The 20233-nt window shown below is 37.0% G+C and overlaps 1 protein-coding gene across 4 annotated transcripts in view; it reads right to left on the bottom strand.

The window, feature by feature from the left end:
- Positions 1-7782: 7782 nt before the first annotated feature.
- Positions 7783-20233, bottom strand: part of SPOP (speckle type BTB/POZ protein) — a 74551-nt gene continuing 62100 nt past the window's right edge. For 3 of the 4 annotated variants that reach the window (XM_023502446.2, XM_023502447.2, XM_031966077.1), the window contains 5 exons: positions 18763-18940; positions 15807-15862; positions 14508-14630; positions 10892-11034; positions 7808-8362 (listed from right to left, as the gene is read on the bottom strand). In XM_023502446.2, the coding sequence (XP_023358214.1) occupies positions 8218-8362; positions 10892-11034; positions 14508-14630; positions 15807-15862; positions 18763-18940 (645 nt within the window). In that variant the 3' untranslated portion in view covers positions 7808-8217. Of the gene's footprint in view, positions 8363-10891; positions 11035-14507; positions 14631-15806; positions 15863-18762; positions 18941-20233 lie in introns of all 4 variants that reach the window. The other variant, XM_003768366.4, reaches the window with a different exon arrangement.

Genomic DNA, 20233 nt, shown 5'->3' with positions numbered 1-20233 from the left:
GATCAAATTGATCAACTGTGATTCCAGAAAGCAGATGAAGAATATGACCTACCTGACAGAGGTAATGCAAAATAAAATGTATCTTTGAACATGGCCAATATGGAAATTTGTTTAGCTTAATTATGTATGTTAGGCATAGGAGTTTGTTTTGTTTTTCAATTAGGTGAGGAAGGGAACAGGAGGAGTTGGAAGAAAATACTTCATAATTGATAAAAGTAAAATTAAAAATACTTAAAGGCTGGCTTCCTTTTGCCTATCACCTGAGTTCAAATGACTTTCCTGGTATTTAATTGGCTAGCATTTGTCCCCCCAGCCAAATTCAAGGTGTTCCATTTCCAAACTCTCTTGCTTTGGCTAGTCTGAACTACTTGCTTTTTCTACAGTTGTTGCAAAATCCTGAGCTTGAATCTCTGGCTTTGATTCCTGTTTTCACAGTAAAAATTAACTTTTCTCTCCTTTTAGGCACCAAGTATACAAAACCATACTGAATCTAAACTTTGCATTTTCCCCAACACTTAACAAGATGGGTGGACAAATAGTTGGCATTAAATGTCTGTTGAATGAATTTTAATGAATTGAGTTCTAATGGCTAGTGAAAGTGGTTAGAATAGGAAAATATTTGAGAAAGGCTGTTTTAAACCGGTTTCCTTATTCCATTTACTAGCTGTCACAGAAACTTGTGGAACCTTAGCTTATTGTGATAAAGCAAGGATACTAGCTACCTACTTTGTGCTTCTCAAGGTCATCTGAAGGTCAAATTCCCAGTGAACCAGTAAATGCTAGAGTATGTATTTGGAAGGAATTAATATTCTTTCTTCTCTAGGAATCCTTAGAAAAGGAAGCCCACAGCATCCTTTGGGCTAGTGCTCCCAAGTTTTTTAATCAGGAATTTTTTTTTTTTTAAATTTTTCTACAGTAGCAATTTAAGCCAACTTTTTAAAAATACTTTTGGGATGAACGAATCTATTTTCTTAGGAAACTAGGTAGATGCAGTGGATAAGGTAGTTGGTCTAAAGTCAGGAAAACCTGAGTTCAAATCTGGCTGTAAGTCACTTAAATCTTTTTGCTTCAGTTTCATTTATGAAATGAGGCTAATAGCACCTAGTTTCCAGGTTTCTTGTGACTATCAAGTATAAAACCCTCAGTCTAGAACCCAAAATATAGTGCTATATAATTTTAATCATTATGCTAAACACTTATAGCGGGTTACTGATCCAGAATAGTAACAACGATGATATATCATTGCAGCATTACTGGGAATTGTAAGGGATGGCTACTAGAGATGCTCCAGGAATGGAACTGGATATAAAAGGTGAGTGCAAAATGTGAACTGGCCTCTCTGCTATTCCACAAACAAGACATTCCATCTTGGTTCTAGGCATTCCAATTATCTCCCTATCTAGAATGCTTTCCTTCCTCATGTCTTTCTATAATTTCCCTGACTTCCTCCAAGTTCCTTTCTACAGGGAACCTTTCCCATTCCCTTTTAATTCCAGTGTCTTGCCCTCTATTTCCTACTTTTCCAGTATGGAGTTGTAACAGTAGTTGTCTCATTAGAATATGAGTTCTCCAAGAGCAGGAACCGTTTTTTTTTTTTTTTTTTTTTTTTTTTGTTTGCCTCTTTCTGTCCACTTAACACTACACCTGGCACAAAAGTGTTTAATCAATGTTTACTGATTGAACCAAGGTTTTTGAACACAGGAAATTGGGTGAATAGTTGTGTACCATAAGACAGAAAAAAGTCAGGAGCAGCAGCAGATAATTTTTGCGGAAAGATAAAACTGGCTTTAGAAGCACAGACTCTAATGTACTACTGGTATATCCAGGTACGGAACTATCCATCCTGTAAATAGTCTAACATGTAAGTCTGAAGCTTAGAGAAGCCAGGACTGGAGCTATAAATTGCAGTCATTATGTGTAAAGTAAAAGTAGAACTCAAAAGAGGGTGGTATCAGTGTAGTAAGGCACCAGCAGAACTTCTGGGAATGTACATTTTTAAAGGAGATGAGCAAATTAGTAAAGAAGTGGAGTGGTTAAAGAGAAGGGGAGTTAGAAGAATGTGGGGTTTCAGCATCTTACATATGAAAGGGAATGCAAAAAGTGGCTAGTGAACAATGTTAAATACTGCTGAGAGATGATAAAAATTGGAAAAAGCCATGGGATTTCATGATTAGCTAGTCTCTAACAGTAAATACAGAAGTAGAAATGAAAATCAGATGGCCAACAATTGAGAAAATCATGGTGAGGAATTGAAGGCATTACCAAGTGAATGAGAAAATTGGCACCAGCATAGTAATGTCTGGTTTGGATTTTTAAAAAGTGTTTAAAAAAAATGAAGGTGCAATCTCAATATTAAGGAAATAAGAAACATAACAGAAATGTAACAAATTTATACTGTGGTATAACAAGCCTATTAGCTGCTGTTAGTGATGATGACTATAGTGTAGTATGGGTGAAAAAAAAATAGAAATTTAAAATGGCATGATCACATCTGACAACATTAAGAGAATTTATGGTATTACAAAAAGTTAATAGAGGCAAGTTCCAAATCTAGACATCTACCAGACAATTTAAGTCTTTGACAGTAAGTTCCTAGGACAAGCTTATCTGAATGCCTGTACACCCAATTCATCTGGAAAACAGGGTAAGTTAAAATAAATAATCCACTATGTGCCATTCTCAGAAATGAATAAAAGCTGATGGTGGCCACTTTTCATCTTATGTGTGATAATATTCTAACATTACAATTTCACAGATGTTATTAAAATATATACTAAAGTTTTGTACCTATTTTGTTGAAATCACCTTAGAATTTGGCCCAGAATTATTGTCTCAAAAATATAAGTGCAATCACCTTGATAATGTAATCATTAATTCTATAAGACATCACCCCAGGACATTGCTTAGAGGACCCTTATGAGTGACTACTAGTAGATCATGAATAATATTAGAACCACTAGTCTAGGAAGACTGCTAAAGCGAGACCTAGGATAAACCACATGCAAAGATCCTTCTTGTCCTTAGATGTACTTAGCCACTTGAACATTAAAGCTTTCAAGAATTATGGAAGACCTAAGAATATGGTTTGAAGAGAATCCCACTACTGGGATGAACAATCACCTGGAGGTTCCTTCTTTCTTTAAGTGGTTGTAGTTGGCCAGTAAACTGAAGTCTTTAAGAGAATCCCATAGATAGGAAGACAAAACAAGACTGGGATGAGAGAAGACCTGGCTTCTAATCCAAATTTACCTCCAAACCAGCTATATAACATTGGATTAGTCACTTCTCTGCTTTGGGATATTTCATTATCTGTGACATCAGGAAGATGGCTTATGTGAATGTCAAGGTCTCTTTTAACTTTTTCAGTCCTTTTCATAGGAACGAACAGATCCATTTGGGCATCTCTAGCCTTTTACTTAACCTATGTCAGATTTTTCTGTTTTGCATATTGGAACTTCATCTCATCTGAGTAAATAGTTTGTTTATTGACTTATTAGGGTAACTCTAGATTCCCATTCTCATTTTGGTTCACTATTCCTAGTATCAAAATAATTTGTTTTCTGCTAGATCTCAACTCTTAAAATCATCGAAGGCAAAAGTCAATGTTTAAGAAACAATTTCCCAATATACACATTGGGGAAAGATTGTCTCTTCAGGACATACTCAAGAGTTTGAAAATGTCAAAAAAGTGCTCTGAGATCTTAGATGTGGAAATCAGAGGCATCACTGCTAAATCCTTTAGCCAAGTTATACAGATTTCATTTTCATGTTTTCCCCTAGAGTTGATCCTTCCCAAACCCTTAATCATTTCTGTTGCTTATTCTGAATTCCCTCCAGCCTGAAACTATTTTTTCCTGGCACTGTAGCAATCAGAACCAAACAAAAATCCAGATGCCATTCCCAAATCAGCCATAGAAATTGGGAAGGGGAAATGGTGATCATCTTACTAAAATGTTATTCTTCTGGCTTATTGACTCAAAAATCTGAGTCAATACTGTTCCAAGTCTATATTTCATTTATTCAATAACACCTTGCCTTGAACTCAATCCTTCTGCCTCCTTTGGCTCATTATCCGAAATAGTATCCAAAAACTGTGGTTGTCTTACTTAATCTGTTTCTATGGGGTGGGTTGACCTATTGAGAATTTGGTCTGTTCCCCTTGAAATCAAAAGTCAGGAAAAAGAAACACTGAAAATGCAGACAGCTGTCTTACAAGATTTACCTAACCATTGGTTAATTTCTAATGGTCTACTAGATAATTTAGACTCAATAATTCCTTGGCAGTGTTCAAACAAATCACAAGGTAAAGAAAATGAAAGTGCAGAGGGATCCACAATAATTAAATAAGATAATTACTTGTGGAAAATATGGTAGGGTCCTAGCTGCAAATTTATACTCAACTCAAGTTTGAACCAAAGGAGTCAGAGCAGACATGTATGGGGTTTTAGCTGTTGTTCTTTTAACAGCAGTCTAAGAGCCAAAACAAAGCAACAGACCGTTTCAAAGTGGGGGCTGAACTCCCCCTCTGTTTGCTGTTATCCTCATAAACAGACAAGCTGTTTCTTTTCATCTGCCGAGGCTCACACAAGGAAGAGAGAGCCTCTACCTTGGGATCTGTCTAGATAATGAAAGAACAAACACCCAGAACAGCTCAGGCAGCAGCAGCACCAAGCCAGTGGTCACAAGCATCGATGATTTTGGTTCATCGCTGCAGTTAAAGATAGCAGAGTCCTTTTAAAATAAAGTGGATTCTCCACCTCTCGTTTACAAAGTAGTAACTTTATTATTAATAAGGAAACAGGGATTTCTTACCCAAGTTGCTAAAACCCCAAAAAGGAGTTGGAAGTCCCGAAGAAAAAAAATGAAGTTTGATCTCTCTAGAAAGAATGGAAAAAAAATTCTGAGGACATCATGATACGAGGTGGGTAGGTAGGGATACAAAAAGGGGGATATGTGAGGATGATGGATACAGATTTCAAATATCCAATTGGACATAAACCACAGCTCCTAAGATTCTTTGAAACCACTTGCCTGAAATATTGTTTTGATAAATAAGCCATATCCTTGTGGAATTGAAATCTCCAACTGTTCTACTGGCACGGACATCTCTGCAGTGACAGCACAAGCCACAGATTGTGGAGTTAACTCGAATTAAATTTCAGATGTGAGGGAGCTGGGGGAGGGGATAGTGATAGTGGGAGGTTTATGAACAGTATGCTATGGCTCTAATGTGGTCATAACCAGATGGTTCCAACAGTATCATTTAGGGGGGAAAAAACCAAACACCACACCTAATAAAAATAATAACAACAATAGAAAACCTATAAAGCACTGTCACCTGAGATGGTTGAATTATATGAATTCCTGGTGTAAATCTCAAATTGGAATTTTCACAAACTTTGGATAATCCCAAAAGAAATACTTCAAAGTCCCAGAAGCCTTCCAGAAGTTACATAAATCCCTGTTTACTTGGACAAACCTCCAGTTTTTCAGTGAAGGAATAAGAAATCAAATTTTAACTATGATTGTTCACTAGGAAATATCTAAGGAATCACAACACTGAATCATTCTTGCAACTCCCAGTGGACAAAACTCCCCTTTTGTCAGCTTTCCCACCAAGAAAGAAGCTTCCTTGGGTTAATTATTGAATCTTGGAGCACTGGGCAGGTCTATCCCTGCCTTTGCCACTTACTAGACGTGGACCCTTGGGCAAATCATTCCCATTACTTAGCTGTACAACCTGGGATAACAATCCCTACTCTTGAGACCCTTAGAGAGGATCCAATGAGAAAATGCACATAAAAGAACTTTGAAAACCTTGCAGCACAATACAAATGCATTATTATCAGCTATGCAAGAGATAAAATGAATGTCAGCTACCTTGTGGACTTGTTCTGTGTATCAACTTCACAAGTTGGGGAGACAAGAAATTATAAGCCAAAGAATTTACAGCCCATTCTTTTACAATGATATTGTTAATAGAATGAGATCAGACTTTAGTTCAGATAGCATATGTTAAGAGATTAGCAGATTCCAAATCTTGCCCTTGGTTATATTGATAATATATGATCTATTCAGGACTTTCTTCCTCCACATTGGCATACAGAATAAAACCTCCAATTTTTAGTTTAGAATCTACACTATATTTAATTAAATGAATAAAGTTAAGTGTTGATCCACACTCAAAAAAATCCAACAGCCCAGCTCAGCTTAAGTGCATCTGGGACTCTATTGTTGATGAGTACTGCTATGAATGGGGCATAAAAGGTGTCCAGGTTTCCAGGTGCTCAGGAAATTTAGCTTTACAAGCATGTCCACTAGTAACATAATTACAAAGGCTCTATTTTTTTCTATAGCTAGATCAGGATGAACAATAGAAAAGACACTACTCCAATCTCAATTCAGTCACAGTATGTCACTGTACCAAATCCATTTGCTTAAATGATTCTGTGATGACAATCTCGATTCTTTTTTGTTTCATTATTAGGTGAGGTCTGTAGTCCTGTAATTTGGTGTGGAGAGTGACACAAATCTTAGGAGTTTCAGAAGGATGACACTTTCTTATTCTCATTTCTATAGTAGGCTCCAATCTTGGCAAACCTGAGGAGTAATTACTTAATATTTACCCTAACAGAGGAATGAAAGGGCAAGTGTTAAGTAAGGACAGGGCTGACAAAGGTTGACAGCTTTTGAAAAGGTAACTTTGATCCTATTTCTCATTTAAAGACATTGAGTCTGTGCTGCTCAAGCACTGAGATCAGAATTACTATTTTTAATAGAACACCTGGAAAAGTGGCATTAGCTAGGTGTAATTTTAGGGAGCCAATCAGCCCTGGAAATTCCCTTGAACAGGTGCCTCTGATCCAAAACAGACCAAGGGAGTAGGAGAAAAAAAAAAAAAAAAAAAAAAGGAAAAAAAAGAAAAGAAAAAAGGAAAACCAGGGATACCACACAGTACAAAATAGTAATTATTTATATTTTCAAAAAGAAAAAAAAAATGACCATTTGGAAGTTCTCCCCATGGGAGGAAGGAAAGGAAAAGAACAAGACTGGCTCCTATGCAGGCGGCAAGTCAGGTACAAAGAACTGAGCATTTCAGGACCAGGAATTTTTCATGCAGTATTAGTGAACAACTAACACAGCATATTAGTGTTTTTAGTGGGGTGGGTTTTCCCCCCCACGCAGTGTTAGTGATTAACACTGTGTGTTAGTGTTTTCAGTGATTTTTTCCCCCACGCAGTGTTAGTGAACAACTAACAATGTGTTAAGTTTCCCCCCTACCCTTTTTTAAAAAAGGGGGCTGGAGAGAAAGAGGAGGGAGAAATAAAATGAGAGAAAAATGCCAAAAAACATTTTCCACAATATCTAAAAACAGAGAACCACAGTTCTTGTCAAGAAAGTACAAGATAGGGATGAAGGATTGTTTTCCCCCAGTTCTTCAAAACCAATAAAGACTCTTTGTAAAGGGCGCCATGTCCGAGTTCTTGATTCCCAAACCAGAGGGCCTCCTCTCCGCCTCTCACCTTCACAGGTCTTTTTCCCTCACAGAATGATAAAGGGTGTTTTCCATTTTTGCAAATAACATATAAGTGCTAATAACAAGAGAAAACTGCTCTTCTGTTCGCTGTACGACGGTAAAGCGTTTTCATAAACGTCCCAGTTTTAGCACAGCTGAAAGGGCTAAAGTTTCTTTCTCTCAACATAAATACTACTGGAATCCTCCAGAAACGGCCGTTTGAGAAATTCCATCAAAAATTCTTTCCTCCTCTTCCTTTTTCTTTTCCCTTCTCTTAAAAACTAAGCGTCCTTTTTTGTTTTTTTACTCCAGGCACCTGACGATTTGATCTGTTCTGTGCTGTCAGATGCAGAGATGGGTTATACCCTAGTACCACCTTCTGGATGTCTTTGTGGGGTGTCAGCACCTAAACCAAATCCCTGGAGGATCGACTTGTCCAAGCTGAAGGGAACACACAGACAATGCAGCAACAGGGTTTTCATTAGGATGAACTGCCCCGAGCCCCAGGCCCTCCCCTCCCCCATGTCCCCTCAAGTTACTTGGTGCTGTTTTTAAAAGTCAGGTTGTCATGAAACAGTCTTTCCCCCCATAATAGAGTAAAAGCTCCACAGACTGAGCTGTCTCTATGTAGTGGTCAAGGACAGCAAACGTGCTGCTGCTTCTGGGAAAAAAAAAATTGGGTCCTGCAACAAGCAGGGGCCTTAGGATTGCTTCAGGCGCTTTCGTGGGGGTCCCAAGAAAGGGCACTGTGCTGAAGCCAGGGAACGGTACGCTTCGGCCACCAAATGGGGGTGTGAAACCACCATGGACTTCCATCCAGAGGTCTCCATGACATCTGAAGCATGACTAGAAGAAACACAGACAGACGAGTTAATGGTGAAGAGAGGAGGTAAGCAAATTGTGGAGTACATATCTACCTTTGGTCTAATTTTTTAAAATGTCAAAAACAAAGATTCACAGAAGCTCACATATATGGGTGATGTGGATGTATGACAACAGCATTTTGTAGTTTTGCTCACTGTATTTTGTTGCACTTCTCTGAAATTCAGGTCACCAATGATTTTAAAGGTCAAGTCTGATGGCTTTTTTTCAGGCCTCAGACTTTCTGACTGCAGCACTTGATACCATTTATCATCTCTCTCCCTGGACACTCTCCTGACACTTCAAACTTCTCTCTTGAGTCTCTATCAAGCTGACCATATCTTCTTGATCTCTTTTGCCAAAATCATCACCCTGAGCTGAGGATGTACTCAAAGCTAGGTCCTGGGCTCTATTCTCTTCTCTCTTTACATTCTTTCATTTGGTGATGTCATTTCTTGTCATGAGTTCAATTATCATCTTTACTAAGATAACTCCCAGATCTCTATGTCCAGTTCTAGTGTTTCTCCTGAGCTCCAGTTCTGAATTACCCACTATCTACCAAACATTTCAAACTGGATTGTTCCAAAGATCTCAAACTCAACACATACAAAAATACAATTAATTATCTCTTCTTCCAAGCTCCCCCTTCTTTTGACCTTCCCTATTTCTGTCCAAAAGATGGTTCTTTTTCCATTCTTCCTTTACCCCACCCACTTGGGGTCCACTCAGTTGCCAGAAGTTGTCATTTCTACTCCCACAATATCCCTTTCCCATCTGATACCTTCTCTTCATTCATTTAGTCACTACTCTGTCCTACAGACTATTACAATGGATTCTTAATTGCTGTTTCATTCTCAAGAGTGTTTCCACTTCAATCCACCCTCCAAACAATTGCCGAAGTCATCTTTCTAAAGTGCAAGCCTAACTATGACACTCAAGTAAAATCAAGGAGCTCCTGATTGCTTTCAGGATTTGGCATTTGGATCTCTTCACAACCCAGACTTAGTACCTTTCCTATTTATCAAACATCACTTCCTTAGACTTCAGTCCAACCAAATTAGCCTCATTTCCTCACTTGTAATCTCTCATCTCCATTCTACATGTCTTTTTAATGCCTAGAATTCACGTCTTTTATAGTCACTTGTTTCCTTCAAAACTCAGCTCAAACATCACCATCTGTAGGAGGATTGACTGACTCCTCTCAGCTTCTTGTGTCTCTTTTCACTAGTCCTTACCTAGCATTTATTTTCTATTTTGCACATACTTCCTTATGTACATGCATAAAAAATGTAGGAAGTTCCTTGATAGACAGGAATTGCTTCATTTGTGTCTTTTTATTCCCTTTCCTTATAAAAGTGACTGGTACTTAGTAAATACTCACTGGTTGACACAATTTACAATCTTTTATACAGTAAAAATCCCATCCTCCTCTATTCCTGTCGAGTGTCTCTTTGAAAACAATTTCATTTATAAGCAAAGAAATATAGTTCTCTATCTTCAAGGATTTTTAGTAAGATATGCTGGTTACTCATATCTCTAGGATACTGATCAAGAAGTTTATTTAAAGGGGGAAAAGATGAGAAAAAACAACATATTTGGTCCAGAAATAGTTAACTGCTAAGATCCTAAGATCTAAGAAATGTGCTTGATGAGTTAATGAAGTTTATCCACCAACGTAGTTAAGCCACTTTTGTTAGAATTTGAAATACTATTTTTAAAAAACTATCAAATTTTCTCTTTTAACCTAAATGAAAAAATGATCTGACTATGAAATACTCTGGCTTCACTGGTTCCACTGGCTTCTCAGGTCTGCCATCCTCCAGATCCCTAGTCTGAAGCTCTACACCTTTTGTTTCTTGTCTTTGTCCCATCTCTGGGACGAATAGTCTCCAGAATTTGCACCTGAGATATACCTACCAGAGCAAAAACCCTGCTGCTCAAAAGATACTGACGTTCTTTTGGCACATTCATGTACCTGATGACCATTGCTAATTGAGACTATTTCATGGTCAGATAATATTTTCACTTAAGATGAGAGAACAGATCTAGTGGAATTGACCGTTTCCATTTTGAATAGCCTAATCTTCTGATTAGCCCAACCTTCTTTTTTCCCATTTCACAACACACCGGTAGAGAAATCTCATTAACTCATAAAATATATTTCTGGTTTGAGAAGATCTTCACAATCAACTTTTACTGGACTGAATCCCAAAACTGAAGTAAGAAGTAAAACAACTATTTTCTGAGGGTATAATATTCTTTCAAATCAGTAAGTTACAAATAAATTAATATAGTTCCCTTTTAAAATTAATCAAAAACTTCAACTCACAAGAAAGAGCATACCCACAAAGGTAAAACTATTTTCCAAACTGTGAGGTGAAGAATTGCCTAAAATATACAAAACCTTACCTGCTAGATCTGGAGGACTAATGAAGTCACCAGCATTGAAAGAGTTTTCTCTCATCAATTTCCCTCCCCTTTACTCCCCAAAAGGCCTTGAAGATGCCAACTCACTAGTTGATGAAATCCACTGCCTGTGTTTTCAGTTGATCTGCACTATGCAGGTCAGCCAGAATAAGAATCTCTGCTGCATTCTCCACGGACAGGCTACTGCAGAGCGCATCTTCACACATGACCTTTAAACGCTCCAGGGCATACTGTGAGACACAAACATCACCATGGTCAGGGCAGTAATAGCTATGGGCAGAATGGTTCTTAAGTTGCCTTTCTTGGCAGTACACCCTCCTCCAGACAGACCTCAGACTCCATTAGACACAGGGATAGAGTTGCATACACTGATAGACCACAAAAAATACTGGTTCATTTATTCATAGCAAATTGGCACATTTTGAGGGACAATTATTTAATTTTTAAACAAAGGCATCCAAGAAAACTTTCAAATATCTGGCATATAATAATTAACAAATTATAATATAATAATATAATTAATAAATATAACAATAATAATTAAATAGAAATTCTAAAGTCTACCTGCAACAAAATAGCAATTATCATAGAATTCTCTCTCCCCAAAATATATCCTAGTTTCCCCCACCTTACAGGAGTATACTGTATTTTACTGTTTATAGAGTTTAGAAGCAGTTTCACTTTAAAACTCCTGGTACATATTATTTTGGAACCAGAGTAAGGTGAAATATGGTTTTATTCCACCTCTTTCTTGCCTGAAAAAGCAACTTGTTATTCCAAATGGGAAAAAGAACTTTAGGGTGGTTCAAGACCTTTTTCTGAAAGATTAAATGGAGTCCCATTCTGTTGGGGTTAAGGAAACCTGGACAAAGCAATAGAGACTCCCCCCCCCCCCCAATTTTGGTTTCTAAACTCTCTATAGTCTAAGTAAAAGATCTAAATGTCCTTGAATGTGGACAGCAGGATTATAAAACATCTGGATGGCTTTGAAACAGTATGGTTCAGTTCCTAATGTGAAACTGACTTGATTTGGAGACTTTGTAAGGAAGAAACCAAGACAACACAATATAAATATAATTCAACAGGATTCCCTAGTGGGCTGTTGTGCCTTGGAGGCACCTAGGATCTGTCTTTGGAGCTGCAGAATTCTATGGGACAACCTCCCTTCAGGCAATAAAAATGAGGCTAATTATATTTTTATGAATTTTGGATTAGGAGGGCAAATCTACTGGGCACTCTGATATCCAAGAGCAAAAGAAGATGGAGAGAGGAGAGAAGAGTGAGAGAGAGAGATTTATTGGTTTTGGTGCTCCCTCAGTCTCTGCATTTGTGCAAGTGGGAAAACAGTTTTTGTAAAAGAATGATTCCAGATGACACCAGTAGGATGAGATTTCTGTGTTCTAAAACTGGGACAGCTCTCTACAACTGTAGGAGAAATCTTCCCATTCTTTCTCCATCCATGTATTATAAGGACCTGTACTACGAATAGCTGATCCCCAAATGCATAATTAGACAATAGTAGCCATTTTGGTCCTGTGGGAGAGGGACTAAAGTTTTTTTCCCCCTTAATTATAATTCTGAAAAACCTGCTTAATAGCAGTACTTACTCAAGAGATTGAAATTGTGTCTCTTGGGCCTGGCAGACATGATGTGCTTTGTTTTTGGTCTAATTACACATGTTCTCAAGGGACTGGAAAAGCTCTGAAGAAACTGGTTTGGCCTCTTGTGCAAACACTAGATGGTTTAGGTCCTTCCATGAATGGTTTCTTTTTCTGCTTTCCTTACATTCACAAGAAAGTTTAAAAGTAATATGCTAGGGGCAAGACGCCCGAAGTTGAGACATTCTGAGTAGACCCTGTCTATTTTGTCAGCTTCTCTTTCAAAAATGGAAGGGAATGCTAGGATTCAATAGCTTTAACTGATTTTTTTTTTTTAAATACCAATGAACATGTTGTACTGACAATATTCTGCCTGGGAATAGCTTAAGAAGCTATTCCCCTGTGGAGTTACAATAGGTCAAAGGCAACATGGTTCCCTGGCCATGTAACCAAAGAAAAACCCAGGGGCACAGAGTTCTAATCTTGGCTCTACCAATGGCATGTTACATAATACTACGTGACTGAAGGGGCTTGCTACTCAGTATATCTATCTGTAAACTGGGATTGCTGATTATTTGTCTCATGAAATTTGGGGAAAAGTTATCTAATGACTGCAAAATAGCCAAGGATGAAAGACAGTCTTAAGTTTCTAGTGAACAAATATCCATTAGATGATAATGGACACAAATGACCAACTATTGAAAAATCCCAGCAGAAAAATTAAAAGGGGAATATAAGCTCAAACATATTTTAAACAGTCTTATCTTTAACTTTTACTTGTACTCCTACTATATATTTTCAGTACTTTGAAACCAACCAATGACGAATAAATATTTACTGATTGCTAAATCATCATGAATTCTTGGTAGAGTAGAAGAAGCAATCAAAGGGAAATCAGGAGATTTGAATTGTAGTCTTAGTTCTGCCAAGCTATATAATCTCAGGTTAATCCCCACCCCCACACTGAGTCCCCAATTTCTTCATCTGTAAAACAGATGGCAGCCTGCAAATTCCCTTTTAATTCTAATATTTTATGATTCTATGATTCTTTGGAAAGCAGGTATCCTCAGGTAGAATAATGAGGAACCTACATAGCCTTTTTCCCTTCAAAAGATTTTTTTTAATTAAATTAAATTTTTTTCTTTTGCTTTGTACTCAACATCAAACATTTTCACATACACAGAAAAAACAGAAGAGGATTGTACATAGAAGCCACAAATCTCTATTATATAGAGCTTGTGTGTTTCTAAAAGACTTTAGAAGAAAATATCTTCAGTTTTTTCAAACCAATTCTTATATCAGCATTAAATTATCTTTTATAATGTTCCCACCCATAAGAAGGCCCAAAATTCAATTAAACAAAGTTAACAAACACATCTGATTGAGAAATATAAAATCTCCACCTGTAAAATAGAAGTCACAGAGTGATCTCCTCCATCCTCAGGATGTGCCAAAGGAGGTGGAGGGAGACCATGATGATCAGCAGATCCTAGGAAAGCTCTGAGCCCTTAGGCTGGAGCCATCTTTTCCCTCTGATGAGTTCTGTAGCATCAGAGCAGGAAGAGAAAATGCTTTCAACAGAAAATCGCTTTTCTCCACCAACAAGGTCTAATACTGCAGCTATATGAATCCTCCCAGCACACTTTCCTTAAATTCCTCCAAAAACAGAATTATTTTCAAGACAGCAAAACCAAACAACATGAATCTTTGTTTCTTTACCAGCTGTTCTGCCTGGAATTTTGTTTTCATGAACTATTAGGTGGTATTGTGGGAATGGTCCAAGAAGCATGCTTTGATGTACTCAGATACCTTGGATTATTTTGCAAATATTTCAAGTAATCACTTAAGAAAATCCTGAAATGCCAACTAAGAAAACAAAATGAAAAGGGATCATTTTCCATTTCTTCCTACCCTCCACCCCGAGGTTTTTCCTAGATAGTTAATTTCACAACATTACATTAAGATGACACAACTCAGTCTGGGAATGACTGGAGAGTAGAAAAAGTATATAGGTTATCAAACTCATGCTTCTTTCCTGATAGTGCCTGATAGGGCCTGCCATGGAAATCTGAATATACCGTGACCCTCTAAGATGCGGAACTTACCTTGTCTGCAGCTGCCAGAAGATCATCAGCCATTTTATCTAAGTTGGGGGCCTTGCCAGTGTAAATGAAGCACATCATTTCCTTAAAAACTTCTGGCTCTACATCATTGATTTCCACCCGGTTCTACGTCCCAAACAGAGAAAAATTTCGACAAAACAATTCATCAGCTACTTTCATTATTACATTTCAAAGGGGATTTGCTACTTACTAAGATTATATAATAGGTTAGGAAAAAATTATAATAGGTTAGAAAAAATGTGTTATGCCCTATTTGAATCTAATGTTCCTTCTTTCCTACATGTATATCTTAGTACTCTATGAAACATAATGAATAGCAAAACAATCTGTAAAGTGGTACCCAGATAACCTCAAGAAGGACCAGATATCAATTATTATATATGGATATAACAAATTTTAACATATTTTGATGCTTTAAGAATCTACAATTTAATTCCTTCCCTCTATCCAAGGCAGATCACAATTTCCTGAATAACTATGGTCAAAAATAACTTGGCTTTGTCCACCTTCCCAGGAGAAGAGCCTCTCTGAAATTAGCTTGGTTGATACTTAGAAGACAGGCACAGAGTCTATACCTGCACACATACTCTTTAGCCTTCCCAGTTTCATGGATCTTGTGACATAGTCTTGGAAAACAATTGGTCACCATAATGACACATGCAAAGTGAACTGACAGATGAATTTCCATATTAAGGTAACAAATAGAATTAGGAAGGTAAATCTTTTGCATTTCTAAATCAAATATTATAGACTGAATTATTTCTGATTTTATATCATCCACACAACAGTTCCCCTCTATTAACAAGGAAAATTGAAAGCTGGTAACAGGTGACCTGAGATTTAGTAACTTGTTTAAAAAAGATGCTCCATGATAGAAGTGGATATCTTCGACAATGAGAAGATCCAATTCAGTTCAAATTGATCAATGATGGACAGAATTAGCTACACCCAGAGAAGGAACACTGGGAAATGAATGTGGACTACTTGTATTTTTGTTTTTCTTTCCAGGTTATTTTTACCTTTCTCAATCAGATTTTTCTTGTGCAACAAGAGAACTGTACAGATGTGCACACATATATTGGATTTAAGATATACTTTAACATGTTTTAACATGTATGAGACTGCCTGCCATCTAGGGGAGGGGATGGAGGGAAGAAAGGGAAAAATCAGAAGTGATTTCAAGGGACAATATTGCAAAAATTACCCATGCATATGTTCTGTCAATAAAAAGCATTAAAAAAAAAAAAAAAAAAGATGCTCCATATCTCATCAGGCACATACCTTTTTGCTCTCTTCCATCTCATGCTCAAACATGGCGCTGAAAACAGGAGAACGGGCTATGGTGAAGTAGAATAGAAACACAGAGTTAACTTATAACTTTTGAGATGCTTTGTCCTATCCAGCAATGATAAAATTTGCAATATGCTTCCCATTTTACTGCCAAAGAAAAGGATACTAGTAGTATCAATCCCAAACATGACTAAAGCTGCCTTGTGGAAAGATGTTAAGTATAGTTAGTGCAAAAGACCTGGGTTCCAACAAGCTTGTGATTTAGAGCAACTTATTTAATCTTTCTGAATCTGTTTCTGCCATAAAATGATGGGAATGGAATAGATGATCTTCTATAATGTTATGATTCTATTAACAATCTTTCACTGTAACTTCAAAAATTAAACACTTATTAAGTTTCTAATGCTGGGTACTAGGAAAATAGAAAATTTATATAAGCAAGGTCTCTGGTACTCAAGAAGCTTAGTCTAGAATTTTTTGTATGCATCCTAGATCCCTTTGGCAGACCCAAGGATGCCTTCTCAGAGTCATGTTAAGTGCATAAAATACACAATATTACAAAAGAAGTCATTACGTTTAAGTGCAGTTATCAGAAAGTATTTTTTTTTAAAGGTCATGGACACTAACTTAAGAACCCATTACAATAGAGTAAAATAACTAAAGAACCTGATATCAGAATATTGTTTTTTTATTTTAAAAAATTCAAAATCAAACATTTATTAAACTCTTACTGTGAGCAAAGCATTATGGTTCTGAAAAATTTTAACATGTTTTGATATGAAATTTGCTCCTATTCCAATGTGTGTCTGGGATCTCTCAAAGGCTTAAAAACTACTTTCTTCACTGCAACTCAGAAAGTGGAAGTGCTGTTCATAGCAGGGGTATAAATAAAGAAGTACAATGTCTGGTATCATCAGTACTATAGAAGAAACTACTGGTCATGTTTAGAATGAGTAAGCTAAGTATTCAGCCCTTGGGAACAATTTGATTCAATTCCTCAAGCATTTATTTAGTATGTGAGGCAGTGAAATGGATGAAGTGTTAAGGATACAAAAACAAATCAAAATCTCTGCCATCAAAAGACTTCTAATCTGGAGTAAAAAAATATACAACAATTATACAGTTAAGTAAATTTAAGATTCTTTGAGAAGAAAGAGATGCTAACAATGAGAGGAATCAGGAAAGGCTTCTTCAAATAATGGCACCTGAGTTGATCTTTGAAGGAAGTTAGAAAATCTAAAGAGGCAGAAGGTGACCCATATGTATAAAAATAAATATAGTCAGATTCCTCAAACTAAAGTTATCTTTGATTCTTTTGTTTCCCTCATATCCTATGTCAAGTCTTACTCTAGTATACTTTTTCAATCTCACTCTAATTATCACGTTTCTCCTTAATCCCACTGTAACCTCTTCATGAAAGTTTTTATTACCTCTTGCTTGGATTGCTGCAACAGACTCCTAAAAGAAATGACTCAGTTCTCTCCCTGTTCCAATTCATCTGATTATGGCCAACACTGGTTGACCATAATTAATCTTTGCAATTCACAAGTTTGATGAGATCACAGCCTTGCTTAAAAACTTTCAATGGCTTACAACTTTGTCTTATAAAGAGAAATCCTAGACTAACAAATTGGTCCAGTTATTTTAGAAAGGAAATTGAAACTAGACTCAAAAAAGGTACTAATATTAGACTCATTCATATTTCAAGGTGATCAAAAGGAATCATATTGTATAAAAAATATTTTGGAATAGAAATCTTTGTAGAAGCCACAACTGGAAACTAAGTGAGGCATAGGGTTGCCCATTTATTGGGAAACGGATAAACAAGCTATAATATATACAGATAAGGAAATATTATGGTGCCATAAGAAATGATGAAACAGACAATTTAAGAAGAAACTGGGAAAACCTCTCTGATATGATGCAGAATGAAGTACACTGAACTAAAAAAAATAATTCACCTCTCCGATATGATGCAGAATGAAGTACATAGAACTAAAAAAAAAATTTCACTGATTCCAATGACATTACAAAAAAAAAGCAACTTTGAAAGACTTTAGAACTCTGATTACTACAATCATAAATGAGTTCAGAGGACTAAAGATAAATCAAGCTGCCCTTCCTCCCCCCAACAGAGACGTGATAAAATTTAAAATCCAGAATGAGACTTATATTTTTCCCAGTGTGGGAATTTGTTTCCTTGGAAAAGGTGGGTTTATTTTGTTTTTAAATTGTTCAATATGGCAAGGTGTTAGACAGATGATAAATGTTCCTAAAAATAAATACACAAATGAATACAGAATATTTAAATTTAAAGATCAAAGATCACAGCATTTCAGAGTTGGAATAAACCTTAAGGACTATCCAGTTCAACTATTTTGTATTAAGATGAGAAAAACGAAGTCCACATAAACATCCAGGGCCTTGTATAAGATGGTAAAGTAAATGGCATAAATTCAACTATTTACCCTTTCCCAAGACAGTATACTTATCGATCTCTGGGGCTTTCTTCATGCTGTTTGCTGGCCTCCTTTGTCTGGCATGCTGTATTGCTACCTACTTGCCCTTCCAAGGTTCAGTTCACATGACAAGGCTTTTCTGATCACTCTGCTTTGCTTCCAACCAACAGACATAGGATCTCTTTTCCTGTTAATTCTTGAGGCACTGTATTTACTCATCTCCTCCATTTTCCCACTCTATGTCTGCCTATGTCTTGTTTTCCACCCCTACCACCTCACACCCTCCCATCCTTTATCAGCACTAAGTTCTTGAAGGAGAATCTATAACTTACTTCATCTCTATATTACCTCAGGGCTTAGCACAGTTCCTTACACATAGCAGATATTAAATAAATGGTTCTTGAAGTGAATTCCAAAAGTTGAAAGGTTACCTGACCACTCAAGATCTTACCTTGTAACTAAAACTCACCCCTGGAATCAATACCAACCTGCTAAGATAGCTTTGTGAGCTTGGAACTCTTGGCCAGCAACACACAAGCAGCAATCTGTGAAGCGGGAATTTTCCCAGAGTCCTCCCAACTCATCTGCCAACCGGCACTCAGGGACTTTCACCATATTCATGGTATTCTGGCCAGAAATGTTGACTGAATCTTGCACCACACTCACCTGTGAAAGGCAGGAAATGTATATCAAAGCTTTTTCCTATCAGACATTTTTCTTTTTGGAGAAAGGGGTGATATAAAGGTCTTGCCAATTGCTTCCCCCAAGCTTTTGTACTGCAATTAAATGATAATATGGACTAGCTACTGTAGGCTTCTGAAATCAACTCTACCCCCCCTTTCCTTTTTGAATCAAATAATTTCAAAAACATATTTAACTTCTTTTTCCTCTCTTGGAACCATGCCTTCTCCCTCTGTTTCCTAACCTAAATTGTTCATACTGCCCAGAAACTTACTCTTAGCCAAGACTCATTGGCTTCATAAGTACTACCTTGAAGTACTGCCAAGAATCCAAGGAGGGGTTGGGGGGGAGGGGAGGAGAAGAAAGGGAAAGGGGAGAGGTAGATATGACAGAAAAAAAGTAAAAATAAAAACAACAGTACCCACATCTTATTCAACTTAAGCAAAACATCAGGTACCAAGAGCTCCTAAAAAGACTACTTTTTCATTTGGATGCCTTGCCAGAATTGAGCCTGATTTCTTAAACCCAAAGGAATAATGCCCAAAAGCTATGCTATTTAACTCAGAATTTAGAATGAGTTAAATAAAATGTGCCATCTTCCATATATGAAGCTTTACAGACTCATAATCTGTAGGGCAAGCGCTTTGAAGCTGTTGTTGTTTTTTTTTTTTTTTTCCATTAAAGGTGCAGAAATATATTATGCTAATTATCACTCGCTTGCCTAGTACCCCATGGTACCAAATGGTACACCAATGCAAGATGGCTGACTGGAATACATGAAAGTAACCAGCTCATAGTAAAATCAAAATTAGGAGTATGGCCTCAGTAGTATGTCTTAAATAATTAAGCTAATTGGACTCAGACAATAAAACAAAAATATTTTCTCCAAAGTGAGTCAAAGAAATTTTGGCAAATCCCTTAAGCAGAAATAGGACCACCTGTCACCACTTGCTTAAATACAAGTTAGTTCCATCTTCTGCAAGAAACTTTCCCCTCTCCTTAATGCTAATGTTTTTGTTATGTTGATTATTCCCATTTATCCATTCTATAGTTAAAGTGTACACAATGGACTGAATACTGTCTCTCTCAAAACATTGAAAACTCCTTGAGGGCAGGAACTATCTTTTTTTGTCTCCCCAGCACTTAGCCCAGTGCCTGGTACATAGTAGGTACTTAACAAATGGCAGTTAACGGACTAGACACTAAGGTTTTGCAGTTATATTCTCTGTTGATTACCAGTCTCCAACTTTACCTCCTATACCAACAGGTAATAAGTGC

This window comes from Sarcophilus harrisii, chromosome 4 (genome assembly GCF_902635505.1).
Source record: "Sarcophilus harrisii chromosome 4, mSarHar1.11, whole genome shotgun sequence".
NCBI lineage: Eukaryota > Metazoa > Chordata > Mammalia > Dasyuromorphia > Dasyuridae > Sarcophilus > Sarcophilus harrisii.
The sequence above is the reverse complement of the archived record's forward strand: the minus strand, read 5'-3'. Positions and strand labels throughout refer to the sequence as shown.